General features: G+C 45.7%; 2 protein-coding genes across 2 annotated transcripts in view; both read left to right on the top strand.

Moving 5' to 3' along the window:
- Positions 1-11689, top strand: part of SMARCAL1 (SNF2 related chromatin remodeling annealing helicase 1) — a 43401-nt gene extending 31712 nt beyond the window's left edge. The window contains exons 11-17 of the mRNA XM_076342883.1: positions 3171-3389; positions 4200-4270; positions 6470-6572; positions 7696-7878; positions 8388-8488; positions 10059-10155; positions 10557-11689. Coding sequence (XP_076198998.1) covers positions 3171-3389; positions 4200-4270; positions 6470-6572; positions 7696-7878; positions 8388-8488; positions 10059-10155; positions 10557-10754 — 972 coding nt within the window. The 3' untranslated portion in view covers positions 10755-11689. The remainder of the gene's footprint in view (positions 1-3170; positions 3390-4199; positions 4271-6469; positions 6573-7695; positions 7879-8387; positions 8489-10058; positions 10156-10556) is intronic.
- Positions 11690-15667: 3978 nt separating this feature from the next.
- On the top strand, positions 15668-19838 carry RPL37A (ribosomal protein L37a). The gene is made up of 4 exons (XM_076342882.1): positions 15668-15750; positions 16420-16548; positions 18383-18465; positions 19690-19838. The coding sequence occupies exons 1-4, from the start codon at positions 15748-15750 to the stop codon at positions 19751-19753; spliced, it is 279 nt and encodes a 92-aa protein (XP_076198997.1). The 5' UTR covers positions 15668-15747; the 3' UTR covers positions 19754-19838.
- The last annotated feature ends 3758 nt before the right edge of the window (positions 19839-23596 follow it).

Genomic DNA, 23596 nt, shown 5'->3' with positions numbered 1-23596 from the left:
GGGTGCCATGTCACCATAGGACTTGCTTTTCAAGGCCCAGGATAGTGTTCCGGGCGGTGGCATGGGGCACGGGATATGTTTCCAGCCATCCGGTGGTTGCCTCCACCATCGTAAGCACATGGCGCTTGCCTTGGCGGGTTTGTGGGAGTGTGATATAATCGATCTGCCAGGCCTCCCCATATTTGTATTTCAGCCATCGTCCTCCATACCAGAGAGGCTTTAACCGCTTGGCTTGCTTGATTGCAGCGCATGTTTCACATTCATGGATAACCTGTGCAATAGTGTCCATGGCCAAGTCCACCCCTCAATCATGAGCCCATCTATATGTTGCATCTCTTCCTTGGTGACCTGAGGTGTCATGGGCCCACCGAGCTATAAATAATTCACCCTTATGTTGCCAGTCCAGATCCACCTGAGCCACTTCAATCTTAGCAGCCTGATCCACCTGCTGGTTGTTTCAATGTTCTTCAGTGGCCCCACTCTTGGGTATGTGAGCATCTACATGACATACTTTTACAACCAGATTTTCTACCTGGGCAGCACTATCTTGCCACAATGCAGCAGCCCAGATGGGTTTGCCTCTGCACTGCCAGTTGCTCTGCTTCCATTGCTGTAGCCACCCCCACAGGACATTTGCCACCATCCATGAATCAGTATAGAGATAGAGTGCTGGCCACTTTTCTTGTTCAGCAATATCTAAAGCTAACTGGATGGCCTTCACTTCTGCAAATTGGCTCGGTTCACCTTCTCCTCCAGCAGTTTCTGCAACTTGTCGTATAGGACTCCATACAACAGCTTTCCATCTCCGATGCTTTCCTACAATACGACAGGACCCATCAGTGAACAGGGCATATTGTTTCTCATTTTCTGATAGTTTATTATACAGTGGGGCCTCTTCAACATGCGTCACCCCCTCCTCTGGCGATATTCTGAAATCTCTGCCTTCTGGCCAGTCCGTGATTACTTCCAAGATTCCTGGGTGATTGGGGTTTCCTGTTCATTTACAAGTTCTTCCTCTTCCTCCTCCTCTCCTCGTGATGGCCCTGCATTTTCATCATCCCTTACTAAATGAGCTGACTTTTGCTTCCAACATTTCTTCTTGTGTATAGGGGTGACTGATACTGGCATGGGTTGGTTCTCTGGTTCAGCTGCAGTGCCTGTCGCAGGGGTTGGAGCAGCCACAGTGCCTGTCGCCAGGGTTGGAGTAGCTGCAGTGCCTGTCAGTTCGTTTTCCCTCTTTTCTCCCTGAGGGTGCTGCATAATACTGAGCAGTGTTTGGTAGATACTAGCCAAGGCCCAGCACAGTGCGATAGGTTGTGCCTCTTTAGAATAACCACGGCGGTGGTTTTTTTTTTTTTTTCCCAAGCATTCTATCACTTCATCAGGATCCTGTAGTTGTTCAGGAATGAAGTTCCAGACCACTGGAGGTGAGAAGTTCTCTAAGCACCTGCCCGTATTCTCCCACATGCTGTGCCACCCATGGCCATCCAGCCTCGTAGCAGATCTCTGGGTGATTTTTTTTAAAATAGTTGTTTAACCCTAAACAAGACCTGAAACACATTCAGAAGACATAGAAATAGGAGCATGCTGGCTTGAGCATCCAAGGATATTCAAAATTCTCGAGAGCTGGTGTAACTAGCCTGAAGGAGAAAGGGAAGGTGAAAGAACAGGGGAAAGCATCCCCCTGTCTTCCCCATAAATTGGTTCTCTGAGGAGAAAAGGTGAAGAGTGTCATTATTAATAATTTCCGAGAGATGGCGACCGAGGTACGGAGGTGACGGCAATACCAAATACAAATGCCAAATTAGTCTTTTTACCAGTAATGTTATTGTATCATAAGCTGATGTTACACAGTACAGCAAAATGATAATCCTGACCCATCTCCCAGAAGCAATAAATGGCGCCGCAGGGAATACATACTGCACGTGAAGATTTACACAATACAACCCTGTGGACAAATAAAACAACATTGTGACCAGCGACTATTAAACTAATATAATGAATGCTTATAACAAATTTATTTTAACACGCTCTGGTCAGATCTGTCGTTATCTCAACCCTTTGTGCCCCACGTTGGGTGCCAAAAAGGACTGCCGTGGTTTAACCCCAGTCGGCAACCAAGCACCACACAGCTGCTTGCTCACCCCCCCACCCCCAGTGGGATGGGGGAGAGAATCGGAAGACCAAAAGTAAGAAAACTCGCGGGTTGAGATAAAAACAGTTTAATAATTGAAATAAAATAATAACAATAAATTGTAATGAAAAGGAAAACAACAAAAGAGAGAGAGAGAGAAAGGAACAAAACCCAGGAAAAACAAGTGATGCAACTGCTCACCACCCACCGACTGATGCCCAGCCAGTCCCCAAGCAGCAGTTGCTGCCCCCCGGCCAACTCCCCCCAGTTTATATACTGAGCATGATGTCATATGGTGTGGAATATCCCTTTGGCCGGTTTGGGTCAGCTGTCCTGGCTGTGCCCCCTCCCAGCTTCTTGTGCACCTCCTCGCTGGCAGAGTAGGGGAAGCTGAAAAGTCCTTGACTTAGTATAAACACTGCTTAGCAACAACTAAAACATCAGTGTTTTATCACATTATTCTCATGCTAAATTGAAAACACAGCACTGTACCAGCTACTAGGAAGAAAATTAACTTTATCCCAGCCGAAACCAGGAAAGCATGTCAGACAAGTGTAACGTCTCTGTGAAGGCATTTGGGTTAAGCATGTTTGTCCTCATGCTGTTAGAGGAGATTTGTGTGTGTGTCTGCTTAAAGCTGAGGTAAATGTGTGTGCACAGAACTGCAGCGAGTGCTGTCGGCCTGCCCAGAGATGCAGGTGGAGAGCAGAAATACCTTGCTGTGTGAGGATGAATACTAGGGCACAGTGCTGTGGCAGGGATCCCTACCGTTCTGTGTAGTCCTCTTCCCTGCACCTCCCGGAGCACTTGTAGATAGGAAAAAGGGGAGTTTATAAGTAACCTTCTCATACTGGGTGGATTAGTTTGTACGCGTCTATCTTATTGCCATTTTTGTCAAATCTCTCTTCTTACTGACCATTAAGTTCTTGCCTTGTCTATTTTCCCTGGAAGTTTATTCTACTCTTGGATCACCTGCAGACCAGAAGAGTCAGTCTCTTGTAAGTTTGATACTGATAACTGCTTTGATCTTTTCCAGATGCCATGGGGTTGGGACTACTCTCGATCATCCAACTTAACTGAACTGAAAATTTTGCTGGAAGAGTCCATCATGATCCGACGTCTGAAATCAGATGTGCTTTCCCAGCTTCCAGCAAAGCAACGCAAAATGGTTGTGGTGGCTCCTGAAGGCATTAGTGCAAAGACCAAAGCTGTCTTGGCAGCTGAAGCAAAGAAGATGGCTAAAGGATATGAAAGTGTAAGTCAGAAACTATTTTCATGATGAGCCATTGATATTTCAGGTACCTTTATTTAAAAACATCAGTGGTAAAACAGTACCCTGAGTTCCAAGGAAGGTCAGAGCCACACCTCATGTGAAGGTGCAGTGGAAGGTTGTTGAAAGCAGAGTTTTAAATGAATGTACAACACAATCAAAATAGCTTAGCTTTTTTTCCTTTTGATTTATATAGTCTACTTTGTCCCTTTGTGTGAAATACCATTTCTTATCTCTTTTTTCCTCTCTCGGTCCTTTCTAATTGTCTTTCGTACCTCCTGCCTCTGTACTTACTCTTCTGTCTTGCCTTGTAATCCCATTCACCCTCTAAACACAGCCTTGTTGAAGCTGTGTTGTGAACACAGCAGTAGCCAAAAATGTGAAGAGTGTATTTTTGCTTTTTTTGTTTGTTTTTCTTGTATGGATAGCAAATGCATGTTCTAGGTTCCTAGGTTGCTAATACAGTTCTGTAAGAACTTAGGAATTTTTCCTTGCCATTTTAGTTGGGAAATGCTTTCTCAACTAAAGCTACGTTTGTGATACGCTTGTCAACCAACTTGTAGGAGTTGAGTAGGAGGTAGGAAGGGAGGTGTCAGAAATAGGAGTGTGTAAGTATTTGCCATGCCCAGTGGCGAGTAGGAGACTTCCCCCTCCAGTCCCCTTTTATTGTGCATTTTTAGGCTGATTTTTTTCCTAGCAAAGTGTTCATTGGCAGCCTCAGACATCCCAGATCTGTAAGCAAGAAGGAAAAAAGGCATTTCTGAGACTTACATTTATTTATCTTTCTCTCTGCAGAAACAACAGGAGAAGGAAGCTCTTCTCCTCTTCTACAACAGAACGGCAGAAGCTAAAATCCGCTCAGTCATGTAAGCTGCATGTCATTGCTTCATTCTTGCCTAGTAAAATGTGTTTTTTCCGCTGAGAACAGGAAAATGGTGCCTTAGAGATAACAGTGCAGGGACATGAAGCATAGCCTCAAGCCAGCTTAGAAAAAATTTATTTTAATTACAATGCACTAAACATTTTCTTCTCTCGGAGTTCCTAGGCTGAGTAAGTCTTCTGATTTCATTCCAGATATGGATCTAAACTGTCATTTGAACCATCTAAAATTACTTGGTGTTTGGGACTTGGATCAAGTTCCCTGGTCTGGACTGCATTTCAGTTTAAGGAGAGGGGGAGTAATGAAACTAAAAGTATCCACAGAATTTGAGAAAACAAACGCTGCAGTCCTGCTGCAGCAGGAACCCTGAGCCAAAAAGTTTGAGATGGACTGAGCTTTAGTTGTAGCATGCTCTAAGGATGTCACAGCCCCTACTGAAGTTCTTGGCTCTTCCACAGAACTCACATGGGACCTCAGTAGCAAAAGTTTTCTATCATAGGTGTGCTTTTAACTCTATCTTCCCTAGGAATAATTTCCTTCTGTGACTTTCCGTGCCCTTTCATCCTTAGCCTTTTGCTGGGACTGCAAAGGAGTTGCTTTAGGTCATATAGCATGACTTTTTAATAAGTAGTATGCTAATAACATGAAAACAGTTTACTTTTCCACAGGCCTCTGAATGTAAGGACCAGCTGGTGTGCACTGCGTGATTTCAGTCTCAGACCTTGCTGCAGAATCTGCCTGTTCGGCACAGACGTGCACTTCAGAGTCCCAGTGCTCATTTCTGTAGAAGAGTTTCTTCCTTTTATGTTAGCGAACAGTTAGAAGACTTTCTTCTTTTTATATTCATTTGCAAGTGTGAACTGAATATAAAACCATGAAGTGCTGTTTACTTAACTCTCTGGTAGGAACTAGTCCATTTTTTTCCTGGGGTTTAGTAGCATTTAAAATACCACTTTTTATAAGCTGCTAATGTACATTACCATCTAGCTAATGGTACTGTCCTATGATCATGAGCACCTCCCACGTCTTACCCTTGATGACAGTGTCTTCCACTGCTTCCATTGAAATGACTAGCCATTTGTTAAATGCAATATGCATCAGCTTGCTACACTGAATGTTCACTTTGATATTTGTTTTGCTTTAAAATCCAGCAATCCCACTTCTCTCCCAGATTTCTTTGTTAAATGTTATTGTCGCATAATTGGGATCTGAACATCACAGAACCCTGGAAGCTGTCTGCCAAGCACTGATACATCTTAATATAGCACTGGAAGTCCTGCTTGGTGTTTTCTGACAATTGCTGCTGACCTAAGCTGTGTTGTATTTAGCAAAGAACTTGGTATTCCTGATCTTCGCAACAACTTTGTTATTCCGGAGAACAGATGACATTTGTGTCATCTGTTCTGATAGCTGTTGCTATACTTAGCTACAAATTTTAGGCTTTTAGGTGTTTTTCAGGCTCCAGTTGACCTGATTGTAGCACAAGTTACTACATAGAAACAGGTTCTGTAGCTCAGCTATTAGTCCATGGCAAAAGCCAGATGTTTTCATTTAGTTAACACTGTTTAACTGTGTTTAAAAGGAGTCTTGTTAACTTTCATTGGTCATTAGCCTATATGCATATGGATAATTCCTAGAAATATCTGATATATTTACATTGTTAAGCTGTAGTAAATTGTCAGTGTGAACCCTTGCAAGCAAAGCTACTTTTAGGATACTCTGATGCATGCGTTTAGAGACCTTTTCTTCTAAAATAAAAACAGTCCTAAGTATACATAGAAAGGATAATTGTATACAGATTAGCTTAGTGTATTGTGATTGTGCAAAAGTTAGAAATACAGAAGGGTGAATGAGATTGTCAAATAAGTATAGATGACCTCCAGTTGATTGGGCTAGGATGTCGTGTTTCAAGTAGGATATAATAAATCGATTGATACACAAGTATAAATGTAGGCAGCTGTCCAGCTGTGGTGGAGAAAAATGAGTGGATTTTCCTGCAATGTCTTTTTTAATCTGTAGGAGGCTTGACTGGCTAGTTGCATTTTACTGCAACTTTTTTAAGCTAGCCTATTTCCTAGTTTCTGTGTATAGATGAGCAGTATCTTTAAAATTTGTTGTGAGCAAAGCCTGTATTCTCTCAGCACATAATTTATAGAGTTTTGTTTTTTTTTCCTCTTTCACGTAGAGAATACATCCTGGAGTTACTGGAAAGTGGGAATGATAAATTCCTGGTGTTTGCTCATCACAAGATAGTCCTGGATGCAATAGTTGCAGAGCTGGAGAAGAAAGTAAGTATTTGACTGAGTTGTCTTAACTTTATCACTATTTCAGCTGCAAAGCTGTTTAAGAGCTCCCCAGAGTTATGGCCGGTCAGATAGTTTATGAAGGTTAGTGGCAGAGATAATTTCTACTTGCTGTGCTTCTGAATGTGCCCTTCACCAAGGGAGCTGAGCTGTCAGGGTGAATGCCTCACAGGATGCACTTCGTATTAGCTGAATGGCTTTTGTTGTATATAATGTTCTTTAATCTCCATTGTCTGCCCTGGAGCTTGTGGATTCTTGGAGGGGTGTTACCCTGTGTGGCCATCTCTGCTTTGTCCTCCAGGCTTTCCTCAGAGAGGGAGAATGTAACAACCCAAGTCCAGCTGTGGCTGCCTTCCTTTATCTCTGTGATGCTCTTACATTTTTGAACTGGGATACTGTAGGGAGACTTGGTAGACGTGCCAGTCATCTCTCTGACTTCAAAAGTGTTTTGGCTAATTATTCATGAGAGACTTCCATGGATGCCCCTAAAGAGTTCTGGGTCATGCTGGGGCAGTGTGAAGGATGGTTGAAGTTAATATTCCAAACTATAAACCACAGTGGCAGCGATGACTTTGCTGCCTCTGTGGCAGCATGCTCCAGCAGAGGAAGGAGGTTAGACACTGAAGAGCTATGGCCCTGCATCACCTAAGTTTGTCATGCCTCTCCTGAGCCTACCACAGAGCAACTGAGATGTGTAGGATCCCATCTTCTCCCATCGCAAACAGGGGAAGACTTAGGGAGGTTGGTGAGGTTGTAACAGCTGTAACATCAGCACACAGTGTTCAGCTTCGTATTAAGCCAGTTGCCTTTCCACTGTACCTGAGTTGCCAGCTTGTTGCTGTCCTTCCTGTTCTTCAGGACTGGTGGGAGAGCAATAGACATAAGAGCAAGTCATGCATTGTGAACGGGGGGGGGAGGTACATTATATGCTGAGCTACAGTGCCTCTGCCTTAAAGATGAGGAGAGGTCTTAAAAATACAACTGTTGCCTTTTTACTTTCCTGGTTCTGCCATGGGGAAGGGAAACAGAATCCACTAAAACATGGAAGGAGGAAATGGGAAAGGGGACACAAGGCCTCTAAAAAGTATCTTCTTCTGCCTTTTCACAGCATGTTGAATACATTCGCATTGACGGCTCCACACCTTCAGCTGAGCGGCAGTCTCTGTGCCAGAAGTTCCAGTTCTCGGAGAAGCAGGTTGTGGCCGTCCTGTCCCTCACTGCCGCAAACATGGGCCTGACATTGTCTGCTGCAGACCTGGTGGTGTTTGCAGAGCTCTTCTGGAATCCGGGGGTATGCATCCTGGAGGGGACAAGGGTTGGATGCTCCCTGGAGAGCAGAAACATTGGCGCTTGGGAGGAGATGTAATGGGCAGGAGACTTTCTCTAGGGTTTTTCTCTTTCTTTCTCTGATGGCTACTTGTGCACCCCCAGGTGCCTGCGCTTGAACCAGTGAGGCTGGTTACACAGCTTGCTGGCTGGAGAAGATGATGTGAAAGGGAAACATGCTCCTGTTTCTTAACTTGACAGAGCTCTCAACAACTTACCCAGCCAGAACCTGAAAGGGACCATCATCAATGCTGACCCTCTACTTTGGAAAAATGCTCAGTGTTATTTGGGAACCCAGTGCACCAGATTACTTCTGGGCTTAGTCTGTGTTTGAGGATGCAGGTGTTAACAGGATCCAGATGAGAAATAGTCACTAAGCACAAGAAAGGAGATGTCCCTGTTCTCTGGTGCTTATGCTATTTCTTAGATGTTGCAGCTCTCACTTTGTTTTCTTTGTCTTGTTTTTACATAAAGATTTTGATCCAGGCAGAAGATCGGGCACATCGAATTGGACAGACCAGCTCCGTTAATGTTCACTACCTGGTGGCTAAAGGCACAGCAGATGACTACTTATGGTAGGAAGTGAGAAAGACATTTTGGTTTTCCTGCCACCTGTTTTCACTGTTTGTCACATATGTGATGTAAGGTGCTTAATCTTAGTGCTGATTTCCACAGCCTGTGAGGGGAGGAGCAGTAACTGCCAATCAGGGCTGCTGTGAGCTGGTGACATGGCCTGGCCACAGTGGACATAACTAAGTGGATGACAAGCAGGAGGAATAAAAGTAGTTATCTGACAAAGAAAGGGCTGTTGAGAGAAATTCTGGTAGACCTGATGCATCTGAAAACTTCACAGCCTCTGTATAAGGAGAAGGAATTGTATTAGACAGAGCCCAGAGCATTCGTGTGCTGGGGTACTGTAAAGTGCTGAGTACTTTCAAGCAAAGTCAACAGACGCTGGAGATGGTTCAATGTATTGTGGATCAGGTCTGAGGAGCAATCTGGCTGCTGGGTGCTTGGACAGGGAGCTGTGGAGGACTACTGCACTGTTGCTTTCCTCTTGCTCTTCAGTGAGCCCTTCGGATGGATTAAAGAAGTGCTACTGACCCACCTCTGGAGGGTTGTGGTCCGAGCATTTTTGGCTGCCGTGAGAGCTATCAGTGGACACTGGTCCTTAGAGCTGGGGAATCTGACATCCTGGGGAAGGGGAGGATCTGAGGAATCCTCAGTGCTGCAAGGGAACTGACCTGCAAACGATGAAAAGAAATTATCCACCAGCTGGTTCAATTAAAGTCCAAAATTACATCTTTATTACCTTGTTTAAAGGAATGAATGAACTAAGTGAACTTCTTGTGCAGTTCCCAGAATATCATGATGGCAAATAATTATAACCCTGCAATGCAGGGATCTGGAAACTGATGCATCGCCCACGTTTCATGGCAAGTTAATGACAGTAATTCTGCCTTTATTTGTGAAATGCTGTCCATGCAGCCATTAATGCTTAATGGGAAGGAAATATGGCTCTTCAAAGAAGGACAGTGCCATCCTTTTTAAAGGTGAGAAAAAGAACAAGAAGACAAGGCTATTTGGTAAATGCATTAATTGTGCTGTGGCCTTTGCTTCTTTCAAAGTGTCTAGTCTGCAGGTGCGGTTGGGACTTCTCGGCCTCTTGGGCCAGTGATGAATTCTTCCTCCTGCAGTACATTGGGAGATAGCCTAGAAATGCTGATGTGTCTGTTGGTGGGGATTACTGTTGCTTGCCTTGGAGACTGAACACACAGGCTATTGGGACTCCCTTTAGCTGCATCTTCTTGTTCTGACTTCATACCATTGGTGTTGCCTCAGTCAACTAGCTTCGCTATTGGATATGTGTGTTCTTCAAATATTTATAGCCTGAAATCCTCTTTTTGTTACTTATTTAAATTGGATTGATACTTATTTAAATTGGATTGATTGATATCCCAAGACAGCATACAGTCATCATAAAAAAGAGCAGGACAGGTTAAGGAACTAACAAACTTTGGTAGAAAAGCCATCTTTATACCCCTGTTATATCTTTCTTTTTTTTTTCATCTATACATAGTAAATGACACAGTGGCCTTGCAAGATATTTTCTTCCTTTCAGTAATATCTGTTTATCTCTCCTAGGCCAATGATTCAAGAGAAAATCAAAGTGCTGGGGGAAGCTGGTCTTTCAGAAACCAATTTCTCCAAAACAGCTGAATCCACTAATTACTGCCCTAAGGTAATGGACCTGAAAGAATATCCATGATCCCTGGGAGAGGCTGAATGGGCTTTAGCTTGTGTACATGTAGATTGGCAGGTGATTGGCAGGCTGACCTTACACCTATTCTGCCTTTAATGCCACAGACCAGATTCTCCTACTCCTCCCAGGATCCATGCCTGGACTTGGAGTCTCCACAGAGAGTTCCCAAACCTGCTGCATGCAGGGAGACATGATAGCCTCTGTAGCATATATATGTCTCTGAGATAGACGTATATGTGTATATATATGTATGTATGATATATATATATCATATGAGATATACACATGTGCACTGTCTTGGGGGAGTGCCCTCTGATTGTTGCTCACTTTGTTTTTATATGACAATGTGTATGCAGATTCTGTCTGTTCTAATTTCTCAGACAGATCCAAAGCAGAAGACCATCTACGACCTTTTCCAGAGGACCTTCTCTGAGAGCAAAGATGACACTGATGAAGTTTTGCTTTTGGAGGCAGCTGATGCTTGTTGTGAGTTTGACTCTGGCAGTGCCTTGCACGGTACAGAAGGAGAGACATGTTCAGTGAGTCCTCCCAAAAAGCGGCGTATTGAGGAGTTTTAAAAAGTGTAATGGTGACAGCAAAAGAGAATGTGGCTAAGAGATTTTTTTTTTTAATTAAAAAAGAGAAAACAAAAGCAATCAAGTATTATTTTTTGAGTTTTCAAAAATAAGACTTTAAGTTTTCTGTATCTCTAGTGTGTTTCATCTCAAAGGATGAGAAGGCAATCTGACAGCGTGATAGATGAGCAGCACACACCTGGCAGCCTGCACGTTTTGCAGTCCTGGTTTTGCTGGTGACTGAGTGGCCGTGGGCAAGTAGCATGCTGCTTTGTTTCAGCATGTCAGCTTCCACAGCTGTTTTGTTTAAAAAGCGGATAATGATTGTCTGTCCACAAGGCAGAACTGTTGTGAACACTAACTTCGCAGCAGCTGCAGAGTGTTTTTAAGAATCAGTCTTCCATCTCCAAGAATTTTAGTGTGTATTTATAGGAGTCAGTTCACTGGCAAAATTTGACCCTTACTTGGGTCACTCACAAACTGGCTCTCTGGTATTCAGTTTGGCAGTGAGGAGAAAAGATCCAGACAGATCTTGATGTTTTGTGGAGGTGGGGGAGAGGAGGGAGAGCCCCAGATTTTTGTCTGTGCAGAGCAGTCAGTACCTTGAAACTAAGTGGTATTAACTGTCTGCCAGGAGGTGTGTATTGCCTGTTAGGCACATGTCTGTCTGAGTACACTGGTCTCTGGCCTCATCTGCTAAATCTTAGGATCTGCCCCATGGCATGTGCTTCTTGTTTCAGTGGAGGGTGAAGCTTGTGCTGACTGCCAGGGATTAAGCCTGGCTGTTGAGGAAGGGTGTATGTGTGTGTGTGTTTTCTTCAAGACTTGAGACTGATTTCTACAGATGAGTAAGGAGAGGGGGACACGTGCGGACTTTTGTTCTCTTTTTGTAAGAAACCGATTCTGGACTGAGCTGTTTAAATAAAAAGTTGTTTTAAGTTGTGGTTCACAAGCTTTTGGTACTTTTTCTATTTTAGAATTTCATCTCCCCTTTGGACCTGAAGCTTGAGAAATACGTGATGCAGTGGAAATATCAGCGTTTTTTAAAAATATTTACAATGGCTGCAAGATAGGTCTTTTTGGGGACACTTCCTTTTGTGCTTTCTAAAATGCATCAACTTTCAAAAGGGAAACTCCCATGGTACTTTGCTTATAGATGGATCAACAACTACTTCCATAAGACATTTAGGCTGGTACCCTAGGTCCTGTTATTTGCTCCCATCACAGCTCTGGGCAGGTTACACTGAGAATGCCAAAAGCAGCACTGTTGCTTGATGCAGTGATTAAAATGCCTGTTTTCGATTTGTGATAGTCTCTATCATCCTCTCAGCCCTGTGAACAGGGAGACCTGAACTCCCAGCGTCGGTGCCGCCTGAGCAAAACCACTCTTTGATTCCTTTCAGGAGCTTATGTCACATTCTCTGACCCTTGGGCATGGCGTGATTCCACTTCATGGCGGTGATGCCTCTGCAAAAACTCTAGAGGCTACTTTTGGTGTGGGCTTGATGGCTGTTTATCACAACTGATCTTATCAGGCATCTCTGGCTGTTTTTCATATTTTTGTGTATTATTGTCAGTGTGGTGTAGCGTGATCCCAAATGAATGTCTTTCACGCTTCCGGTCTTAGTGCTAGAAGATACTTGGAAATGGGGTAGTGTTAAGCAAATGTGACCAGGGAGTACAGGAGAAGATATAATTTCACGGAGGTACCAGTTAGCTATGTTTTACAGCCATAATCTGTAGAGAAGGGTGGGGGAAAAGGAAACTCAAGGCTCACGTTTAGCTTCTGGAGGCCAGGAGCTAACATGCTGTGGAAGTGGCATGCTTGGCTGTGTGCAGATACCGGACACTGACAAAAAGCCCTCTCTTCCACGGCTGAGGACAAAAAAGTTTGTGCTGGAAGAACAGCCTGGTAATAACAGATATTTTTTTCCTGCATCGAAGAGTTTGATTATCCCATTTTCAGCAAGTGTCATCATGGAAATGCCCTACAGGCTGTGTATGCAATTGTGCTGGGTAGAGACTTGCTTTTCATTCATGACTGCAGAAGGTGCTTTGGTGTGTGTGCAAGTGAAGAGGAGTAGGACCGAGGATCGTGTGACCGGCCAACTGGAGGAAACGCTTTATCTCTGGATTTGAAATGGAGAGCTAAACATCATTTCTCTTGCTCCAGCAGCTGGCCAGGAGATAAATACACGCTTTTCGATATTTTAAAACGTCTTTCTTCGTGAACACTGAGCATTTAATCTGTTTCTAGGACACGTGATATTTCTACTTGCAGAGAGGGTTGTTCTGATGAGTAAGGGGTGAGAAATGTTGCTGTCTGCCTACTGAAAAAAAATATGGAAGACGTATACCCATATTGTCGTCTCCTATAGGAGTAATTCTCTTCCTCCTTGTAAACCTACAGCTACTTCAAAATAGTAGTTTTCTGAAATCTGCTGAAAAGTACCCTTGGAGAATTCTGCTTCTCATAAACTCAATTTATCTTATCCATATATTGATAACTCCCAGCCCTGTTAGAGGAATGCTAGGTGTACTCTTTCTTTGTTGGGGCCCATAAAATCTCAGGTGGTTTGCTGCAGAGTTACAAAGGCTCTTTGAGTACACTTGAGATTCACTTTATCCTTACTAGATTAAAAAAGGGGAGAAGAATCTTGCAGGAAAGTGCTTTTAGTCATTACATCAAGGGATTGGAAAGACTGTGCAGGCCTTAGCCCAATTACACTATTAGTCTGTCATTAATATGATGAGGAGGTGGTTGGGAATCTGCCAGCAGGCTCAGACAGGATCTCCAAGGCTTGCTGGTGAGAACTTGTACAAGGTAGTGTGCAGGTTGCCAATGAGACCCACGGGCAGGCTCAGGAGCATGCAGTGCTCTTGGGGACTCTTACACCTGCCCATCGAAGATGGTGTAACTAACTTTTTGGCATTATCTAAAGCCCAATAGAGTAAAGGGAAGCACCCATTTTACTGGGTCTTGGAGCATCTTACTGTGACTGGTTACCTGCTTGTACACCTGTGTCTGCTCTCACCCATGTTAGAGAAGGGCATGTTTTCAGGAAGGATGCCAAACCAGGAACAACAGATAAAAATACCTGAACAATAAAATGGAGCAGTTCGAACTACGTCTTCAGTACACGAAGCTGGCCAGCCTGGGGCATGCAGAAGAGTTCAAGGTGGCGGGCTGTCGAGGCAAGGCTTTTGGAGCTGTGCTGGCCTGTCTGCATCTATCCGTCTTCTCAGTCACTTGGAAATGTACGTTTATTTTGGCAGTGCTGGAAAATGGCTGTCATCTGAGGGGATTGGGTTTGGTTGTTGGCAGAGCTGTCTGTAATAGTGGTAGATGAAGGGTATGACCAGGTGCTGTGTTGTCACAGCGAACTTTAACTCTGTAGATACAGACTGGAGAATAGCAGTAGATCCTCTGGCCTGGATGTGTTGGCTGACTTTTTTTTAACCAAATAGTCACAAAGCAGCCAAAGGAACTTTTTATTTTCTTCTTTATTTTTTTCTTTTAATATGTTAGTATCAAAGATGTATCCTGTGAGACATCATTATGATGAGGATCTGAAAAGGGCAAATATATTCCTAGGATATATCAAATGAGATTTTGACTCAGCAGAGGGAGATTTAAGTACCGTTGCCTAAAGCCCTGCTGAGCCCTCATCTGGAACAGGGCTCTGGCCCACCGGCTCCTGGGAGGACCCGCTCAGATGGGAGGAGAGCTTGCAGGGGTGATCAGGGAACAGGGAGCCTGGCACGACAGAGGGAATTAAAAATGTGGGTGTTCAAACCCTCAAAGCAAGAGCCAAGAGGGGATGCGGCGTCTTTCCATGATCATCTCTGAAAGTATGGGCCCCAGCCAGGGAAAGGCTAACATAGTGGCAGGATATGCTCTAGTCGTTAATTCCCTATTAAACAGACTGCAAATGATGAGGAGGGCTGTCATGGGTCAAGGCAGCTGGGGTGGGTACGGGGCTGTCACGGGAGGAAAAGCACCTGCAGAAAGTACCCGAGAATGGTTTCTCCAGGTGGGCTGGGCATCCCCGGCTCCCTCCTGGCAGGAGGGGTGAGCTGCAGCTGGCTCTGCACATCAAAAAGCTCTCGGGCTAACCGGATTACATTTCTTAACGGAGGTTAATGGGTTGTTAATCCTGTTACGAGCATTGCAGCTCAGCGGCACACGTTTCGCTCGCCCGTGCCGGGTCTGAGCAGCGCAGGAGCCCTGCTGGGTCCCGGCCTCGTGCTTTGGTGCTGGTGACGGAGGCAGCTCGGGTGCCCAGGGCGTCCGGGGGCACCATCTGGGTGCCAGGCGTCCACCTCGACGGAGGCACACAGAGGCTTTTAGGGCTGCTTGTCTCAACACTGGATGACCCCAACGAAATCGGGTAGATGCCGTGGTTGCACCTGATTGGGTTATCTTGAAACCCCGGGGTTAAGGCTGGTAGGTTTTAAGATTAGAATTCATCCTCACTGATATTTATTTATTTATTTATTTATTTATACCCCTTCTGCAGCTCCAGTCTGGTTTGCTGTTCCTTTTTTAAGTCTGACATCTACCTACTACTTATTCTCTTTATAAATGAGGTGAGTGAACGTAACTGCTCCACCTCCTTTCCTGGTGTGACCTCCTTGGGTGGAAATCCAGGAATCTGAGCTCTCGCGCTGCATCTCCCATCCGGCGCTGCTGGGGCTGATGTACCGCTTGGGTTTCACACTGATACACGGTGTTTTCTGAGCGATGCATCCTCCAACATCACGCTGCAACTGCGTTGCGGTTTGTGTGCTTTAGGTAACCCTATTGTCATGGGATAAATGTACAGACTATACAACGCGACCATAGAGCTACGCACCACCGTGGTGCAGACAGACCCACTCCGAGTCCCATCCTCTCCACTCTCTGTCGCCTTGCTCCCTCACTTCCGGCCGCGACGGCTCATACCGCGTCTGCGCAGTTGGGGTTTCTCTCTCAGCGTCGGCGCCGGGCAGGGAGATGGTGAGTGGGGCTGGGGCGCCGCGGCCCATCCGCCGCCATCCGTCCCGCGGCCGCCGCGCTGAAGCCGCGGGGCACGGCGGGGGCAGTGCGGAGTCCACTGCGGACGGGGCGCGGACCGGGAGGGCCTGCGGGCCGGGCCGGGGCCGGGGCCCTGTGTGGGCTCTGCCCCCGAGCAGGCCCCGTCCCCGCGCTGGGCTGCGAGAGGGGCTCGCTCCCGCAGGGGTGGCCTGTGGGAGATGGCCCGAGTGAGGGGAATGGCAGGGCGAGGGGGGTGATGGGGAGACGCTGGAAGACGGAGTAGGTGAACCCGGGTTCGCGGGGGACTGCGCGGTAAGGGGGTGGCGGTGCCTGGTGGGCGGCTCTGCCGGCTGCAGCGTTTCGCGTGAGAGCGGGCTGGCCCTGAGGAAGGACGTGCCTTCGCTCGCGCCTGGCTGCCAGGCTGCGGCCCTCTGCCCGAAGTGCCCCAGCAGAAGCTGAGAGGCTGCGGCAGCGTGAGCCTCTCGCCGTTTCGTAACTAATACTCTGTTTATAACGTCGGGGGAGGCATTGGTCGGCTGCAGCGCCGCTTTTGAGTGCTGAGCGCTTTGCTGTCGTGTCAGGAGAGGGGAGCTGCCAAGGAGATGGCGATCTTGGTAAAGTTGAAGCTTATTCTGGTTTGCCTCCCAACAGGCTAAGCGCACCAAGAAGGTTGGGATTGTGGGTAAATATGGTACCCGTTATGGTGCGTCCCTTAGGAAAATGGTGAAGAAGATTGAAATTAGCCAGCATGCCAAATATACCTGCTCCTTCTGTGGCAAGGTGAGAGACCTCCTCTAAAAAAGTCTTTAAAAAAACCTTTGTTATTGATCCTAGAAATGCAATTTGATGCTTTGGTAATTTTTCTACTGAAGAGATAACTCGATTAGTTTTACAGTGATTAGTTTATTGTGAGCTTTAGGCTACTGTCAGAATCCCATATAAAATAAAAAGAGTTAGTAGACATTTCACGTGCATGTTTAGTGGTAGTTAAATGAAAACAAACATAAATTATATATCATTACACAAAATAGTGAGAAATGTTGCCATACTATACGTTTTAGGTATCCAATAAAAAGACCTGACAGAATTAAAACAATACACTTGTTATCCTGATAATTAAGACGTGACTTGGGCTTTTTTTTTTTCGTTCAGTAACTTTACAGCTTACGTGGATGAGAAAGAGAGCTTGCTTTTCCCACTTAAAGCTTTTGATTGCAGTTGCTTACTTATATTTGTGTGCTGTATAACTCTGGATGGGGAAGAATTTCTGATAAGAAGTAATCTTACCTGCTCACGTACATAATCAAAATTTACTCTTAAATCTGTTTTTTGACAGTTTGAGAGGCCCATCAGCTTGTGCTTTGCCCAGATAATTCTTATTAGTATCTGTAAAGTAGGTATCTTTAAGTGGCTGGAAACATAAAAAGATTTCCATCTGTTCTTTTTTATATTTAGTGTCTTTCTCATGTGAAGTGAGAATGTTGAGAACCCCATTTGCAGAGTTGCCTAAATCCAATAGAGGTCTAGGCAAACCCATTGTCATCTTTGCAAGGTGATGGAGACTTGCCCGGGTGAAAGGAGCTCAGTACCCGCCAGTCACTCCTTAGGTGTTACTCAAAGAGGGTCCGGTTTAAGGCAATCTTGGGATGTCATAGAATCATAGAATCATTGAGGTTGGAAAAGACCTCTAAGATCATCGAGTCCAACCATCAACCCAACACCACCATGCCCACTAAACCATGTCCCTAAGTGCCTCATCTACTCGTCTTTTAAATACCTCCAGGGATGGGGACTCCACCACTTCCCTGGGCAGCCTGTTCCAATGTTTCACCACTCTTTCAGTAAAGAAATTTTTCCTTACATCCAATCTAACCTCCCCTGCCGCAACTTGAGGCCATTTCCTCTTGTCCTGTCGCTAGTTACTTGGGAGAAGAGACCAACACCCACCTCGCTACAACCTCCTTTCAGGGAGTTGTAGAGAGCGATGAGGTCTCCCCTCAGCCTCCTTTTCTGCAGGCTAAACAACCCCAGTTCCCTCAGCCGCTCCTCAGCAGACTCGTTCTCCAGACCCCTCACCAGCCTCGTTGCCCTTCTCTGGACACGCTCCAGCACCTCGACGTCCTTCTTGTAGTGAGGGGCCCAAAACTGAACACAGTATTCGAGGTGCGGCCTCACCAGTGCCGAGTACAGGGGCACGATCACTTCCCTACTCCTGCTGGCCACACTATTGCTGATACAGGCCAGGATGCCATGGATGTCCAGGATGTCCAGGGAGCACTAATGATAGCGGTGTTACATTGGTCATCAAACCAGGTGAGAATATCAGTTACTATGACCAATGTAGCTCCTTACTGTTTTTCTCCTTCAAAAAGAGCTGAATTTTTGATGGTGCGCTTAGAAATGACCCACTTTATATCTGAATGAAGAAGTGTTTCAGAAGGACATTCCCCATTCTGAAGAATCTGAATAAAAACATTGCCTGATCCTTGTGTGTCTTAACTAGGCTTATAGGTAACGCTGTGGTGTGATGCTGAAGTCCTCGCCTGAAGTTTGTTGTTTGGCTTTTTCAGCTGATGGGGAGTGCATTTTTTTTTCCCATTTTCTTCTATTACAGACCAAAATGAAGAGGAAGGCTGTGGGTATCTGGCACTGTGGATCCTGCATGAAGACAGTTGCTGGTGGTGCCTGGACTTACAAGTAAGGAAATGAAGAAGCTCCTATCAGCATTTATTCTCACATAGCTGAGGCATAATACAGCTTTTTATTTTAATTTTTTTTTAAATCTACTAACCATTAAGTAGATTTGTCTTGAGTTAGTGACACGTGGGCGTTTTTTTTGCCTGCATTGTTAAAATTTGATTGGAATGGATCAAATTGGATTTGATTGCTATTCTTTCCAGTATCTGTTGTGCAACTTCTGAGAATATTGCATTTTATCCATCATATTACTGCTGCTGGTTTTGGTGGGTTCCTCCAAAATTTCTTTCTCTCTCTGGGCTTTATTGAAGCAGTTGTTTTATTCTTCAAAAATGCAAACTCTGCATCTTTTCCCAAACTTCAAATAAAGAAATGCTGAAACACATATTTTTATTTAAGTAGTCTCTTTTGTGCCTTGGCTGTAGTAGCATTTCGTACTGGAGATGTGAACTACAGTTGTTGCTTGTACAAGATACTACGCTTGGGCCAGTTTTTTGGTGACGTTGGAAGAAAAGGAGCGGAGAGGATGGCTGGTTCATCCATCCGTCTCAGGGTGGAATCAACTGTATGGATGACACCTGACAAATGTCCCTCCGACCTATTCTAAAAGGAGCTTCAACAGCTTCTAATAAATTACGCCTCTGAGCTGCGTATTATTTTTCCGTGATTCTTTTGACTGTATAAAACTTTAATGGTGTAAGGGAACTCTTACCTCTTCTTTCAAAGCCTAAGCAGCATTTTTTTGTGATTATTACCCTAGCCTTTTCAGTTCAGAGAGACAGGTACAATAGGCAAAACCAGGTTTACTCCAAGGAAGATGATTTCCATGTTTTGTTTTTGTTCTAAAAGCGTTGAATCATTATAATCCTTATTGTGATGGTGCCCTTGCTTACTCCTTTCTTTACTCTCCTTCCCCCCCCAATTCTGGTAGAAGACACTGCTGTCCCACGCATAACAGTCGCTAGGAATTTGAGCCCACGCGCTTGTGCGTGTAGTTGATGCATGACTGGATAATTTGGGTTGAGATGTAGTGTGTGCGGTTGCGTGTGCTTCTGTAGACAAAGGCCTACACTTTGTTGTCATGAAAATCAAAGTAGAATTAACCCCCTGTTGACAATGCAATCGGGTGATAACTATTTGAAATGATCAGTGCTTTCTCCAAAAAATAACGTTGGCGCGGGTTGTTCTACTGCCACGTGTAGATGACTCTGCTTCTTCTTCCAGTACCACCTCTGCAGTGACAGTCAAATCTGCGATCAGAAGACTGAAGGAATTGAAGGACCAGTAGACGCTACATCCTGTTCTCCTTGCGCAACATCCTTTTTTCCCACTGCCAAGATCTGTCCTTTTAACAATAAAAAGGTGATAATGAAGTGGAATCATGTTCGCCTTTCCACAAAAAGTCCTGTCTGTCTTGCTTTACTGTATTTATAACTATGGAGGCATTAGTAGTTCTGTCCAGTAGTCGAGTGGCTCTTGTTACTGGTGAAGCCATTAAAAACCACTTTTCCTTTCCAGTTAATTGCATACTTTGTTGCTTGAATGTGCTGAGGTGAATCTGAGGAAAGCTTAAATAGCTTAAAGAAGCCTGGCACATCTTGATACATCCTTCATGTCTGTGCCTTGAGGAATAGCGTAGAGCTCTGAGTGGAGGAATGGACAGATGTAAGGGGGGAGAAGAGAACATGCAAAACATCACCCTGCCTCTTCCCATTTGCCTTTGAGGATGGCTCAGGGGAGTAGGGCGTGTGCTTGCAAGATGGAGAGAAAAAAAGAGCATCATGACTGGCTTGGGGGCAGAGATTGGAATGGTAAAAGCGCAGCTATCATCCTCTGCTGCTGGCTGGTGCCGCTTTATTTTCTAGCACCAGCTACAGACGATTGCTTACTACAGCCCGTAGTGTGTTGTGTGCAGATCTTAAGGTTAGTCTACCTGAACGTACTTTATGGCTTGCTCTTCCTAGGTCTGATGGCAGGCTCCCATGTCTGTATGTTCAAGTTCCCTAATCCATGCCGGGTTGCAACAATAAATTTTCATGTTGAGCCAACTCCTGGGACATTCAGTCTTGGAGGAAAAGATGCTGTTTGAGTTAATAATTGCCTCCGAATCATCTCTATTTAGACTACCAAGCTTGAGATGCTAGAACATTTTTTTTATGGTCTGTTTGTCAGGTGAATTTCGATTGGTTTGAGGTTTGTTTTTGTCTGGGCTTTTTGGTGACTGCAGCACCTTTCCTATCCTCAGCAGTACAGGTCAGAAAAGACAAGTCTTGGTGATAACCTTGATAGCTGCTGGAGGAAAAATAGTAAGCAGGTAGCATAGTGGTTGCTTGCTCTTGCTCCAACTTCAGCTTTAAATGGCTTTGGGTGGTGATAAGCTATGGCAATAATGTCACTAATGAGCCTGACATCTTTGAAAGGTAGATTCAGAACCGGACCTAAGTCGGAACCTTTTCCCAAGCTGCAAAAAATCTGTGGCTCAGAAGTTTAACTGCAGTGTCTCTGAACTTGTTTCCTAAACTTTTTTTTTCCTAATTCAGTGCTCTAAACTTCCCTTACTAAAGTAGATTCATGTATTCAGGTATCCAGTGTCATTCATACCACCCTGCATATCCTTCATGTCACCTCCCAACAGTGATGAGGGTCATTCCCTGGGACTCGGACAACCTGCTTTCTGGGAGACAGATCACTGCACATTTCTTTGTTGACACACCTTGTTCTGCCTGTAGTGCAGGGTTACAGAGTTGGGTGACAGGCTTGAAGTGGAGGTGGCAAGTGGGTGACTCCTTAGAAGCAATGGCTCATTTTTGTCTATGTAGATGAAGACCGTCATGGCCACCTGTTACAGCAGGGTTACGAAGGAAACCTGTAGGTTCAAGAAACTCTTAGCTCAATTCTGTCTCATTTTTGCTGCTGCTTTTCTTGCATGACATACCCACAGCAGCTTTCTCTAGGTACTTGTCAGACCTCTCAGCTTAGTCCTGGGCTCTGCTGTTGCTGGTCCTGGTTTGTGCTAACCAGCTTTCTTGGGATGCCATCTCCAAGCTGCCTTGAACTTTCTTTTCAGTTAAGATGTTTCTGCTCCCTTAGGGATGCCTTGCATGCTGGTGTGTGGATAGCTGGAACAGCTCAAGGAGCCAGCTTTTCTTCTGCTGGCTGCTGCTCCCACTGAAGATAGGGTGAATGGTGTGTGAGGGTGGCTTATGCTACTGTGAGGATCTCTCTATTGCCTGAACAACAGCTGCTGACCTGCTTCAGGGAATTTATTAAGGGGCACTGCCCCTGACTTTGGCTTACCTTCCTACGTAGGTTTGTGAAGTGCTGTGCTCCAGGAGCTGCTTTGCAGGTAACTGAGCCATCCTTTAGGGAAACCTCAGCAGAAGGAAGGGTTGGGAAGCTGGTATAGACTGGATGTCCAGAAACAGCTCTGTGTCCTGCTTGGACCTCCAGGAAAAGGGGTGAAGTGGAAGGGGGAGCCGCTCCAGTTGCCAGCTCACGTGGAGATGAGTGAGCTCAGGAGGTATTGGCCACGCATCTGTGCAACACCTTGGGAGAGCGCTTTTGAGAAGGTTTCTGAGCAATGACAACACTTCTTAAACTGCATCAAAATAAAGACAACTTCCATCATGCTAAAGGTGTCTTTATGTGGGCCCTTTTGTTGGGAAATTGTAATGAAACCACGTGAGTACTGATTACTTTGCTACTTCATCGTGCGAAAGCCTTTGTTGCTAAAACACTTGATGTGCTTGGGGGGAGGTTCCTCTGGTGATGTGGCTGTACAGCTCTGCCTCTAGAAGGGGCTTTGAGGGGCTTGGGTTGCCCTCTGGAGGTCCACATTTCTACAAGGAGGCACCATGCAGCTGGCTGAGGCAAGGGAGGCCTGACAGCTTGGAAACAGCAGCCCAGCTTCCTGGGTGGTGGGCTTGAGGGTGGGAGGGGGAAATGCTGTTTTCAGTGAAGCTGCAGAAGAGGTCCAAAACTCCAGCGCCACCTGCGTGAGGTGTTCCTGCTGGAGCAAAACTCCACAGGGATCTGCAGTGATACAGGGGCCATGGATGTGGCTCATCTGCCACAGGAAAGTCACTGCTATGCCTCAGTGATCTGCCAGAGAAAAGTACTGCTCAGTCCTTGTAAGAGCTGCAGGTGTCCCCTGGTTAAACATGTCCTTCTCTTTTCTGGAGTTCTTGAGCTGCTAAAACCAGATGTAAGTTGCAAGCTGGTGAGCGTGCTCCTGGCAAATTCAGATTTCCCTGCTGCCTCGAAGGCCTGTAGCTGGCTGTGACAGCTGCTGTGTGGAGGCGTGTGTTACCGGCTCTCGCTGCTTTGACAAGCAGGATAGTGGTGTTCTGCATATTGCCTTTCATTCTTGACTCAGTGTGCTTGGGTCACATCTCCATGTCCCTCTCCCCTCCCAATTCTGGGTGCTGAGATGTGTTGATAACCCAGGGTGATTGCACAGGTGTCTTATCTAAGGACTTCTGTTCCTGCTGAGGAAGTTATTAATTAGCTTTGGGATTAATATTTGCAGAGAGTGGAAGCTGGGCAGGGTGGAAATAGGAAAAGAAGATAAGGATGTGGGATGATTTTTTTGATCTGGACTGTGTGGTCCTACCTGCATCCCTGCATGGGCTGCGCCCGCAGAGCTCCCGGCTTCTTGTTTTCTCCCAGGAGCGCCGTGGTACCCTGGCCTGCTCCTGAGCAGAGGCGTTTTGTGCCGGTGAACCTTCAGAGCTGCCGATTCGGCACGTTTCCCCAAAGTGGGAGCAGGGAGGAAGGATGCTGTGGTCAGGGCACTGTCAGCTGGCAATGCTGCGAGCGGCCAGCGGGCGACACTGCCGCTCTGCTGCTCAGCGTTGCAAGGCTGCTGCTTGGCTGCATCTTCTCAGCTTCCCTTCCCATCCAGGAGGACGGCTCTGCTCACCTGTACGCCTACTATAGCTTCTTAGCTCAGTGTTTCATGCTTTCCCCCTAAAATAGACCGTGACAGTGATTTTAGACTGAAACAGGTGTCTGTGCCAAAAGCGGTAAGGACGTAGGAATAGGAGTGGGGAGGTTGGAGACGGGGGTTTTGCGGTCACATGTCACTTCTAACAGAGCTGAATTTGTGTTGTTGCTCTGTCCAAACCCTGTA

Source organism: Aptenodytes patagonicus, chromosome 6 (assembly GCF_965638725.1).
Source record: "Aptenodytes patagonicus chromosome 6, bAptPat1.pri.cur, whole genome shotgun sequence".
NCBI lineage: Eukaryota > Metazoa > Chordata > Aves > Sphenisciformes > Spheniscidae > Aptenodytes > Aptenodytes patagonicus.
The sequence above is the reverse complement of the archived record's forward strand: the minus strand, read 5'-3'. Positions and strand labels throughout refer to the sequence as shown.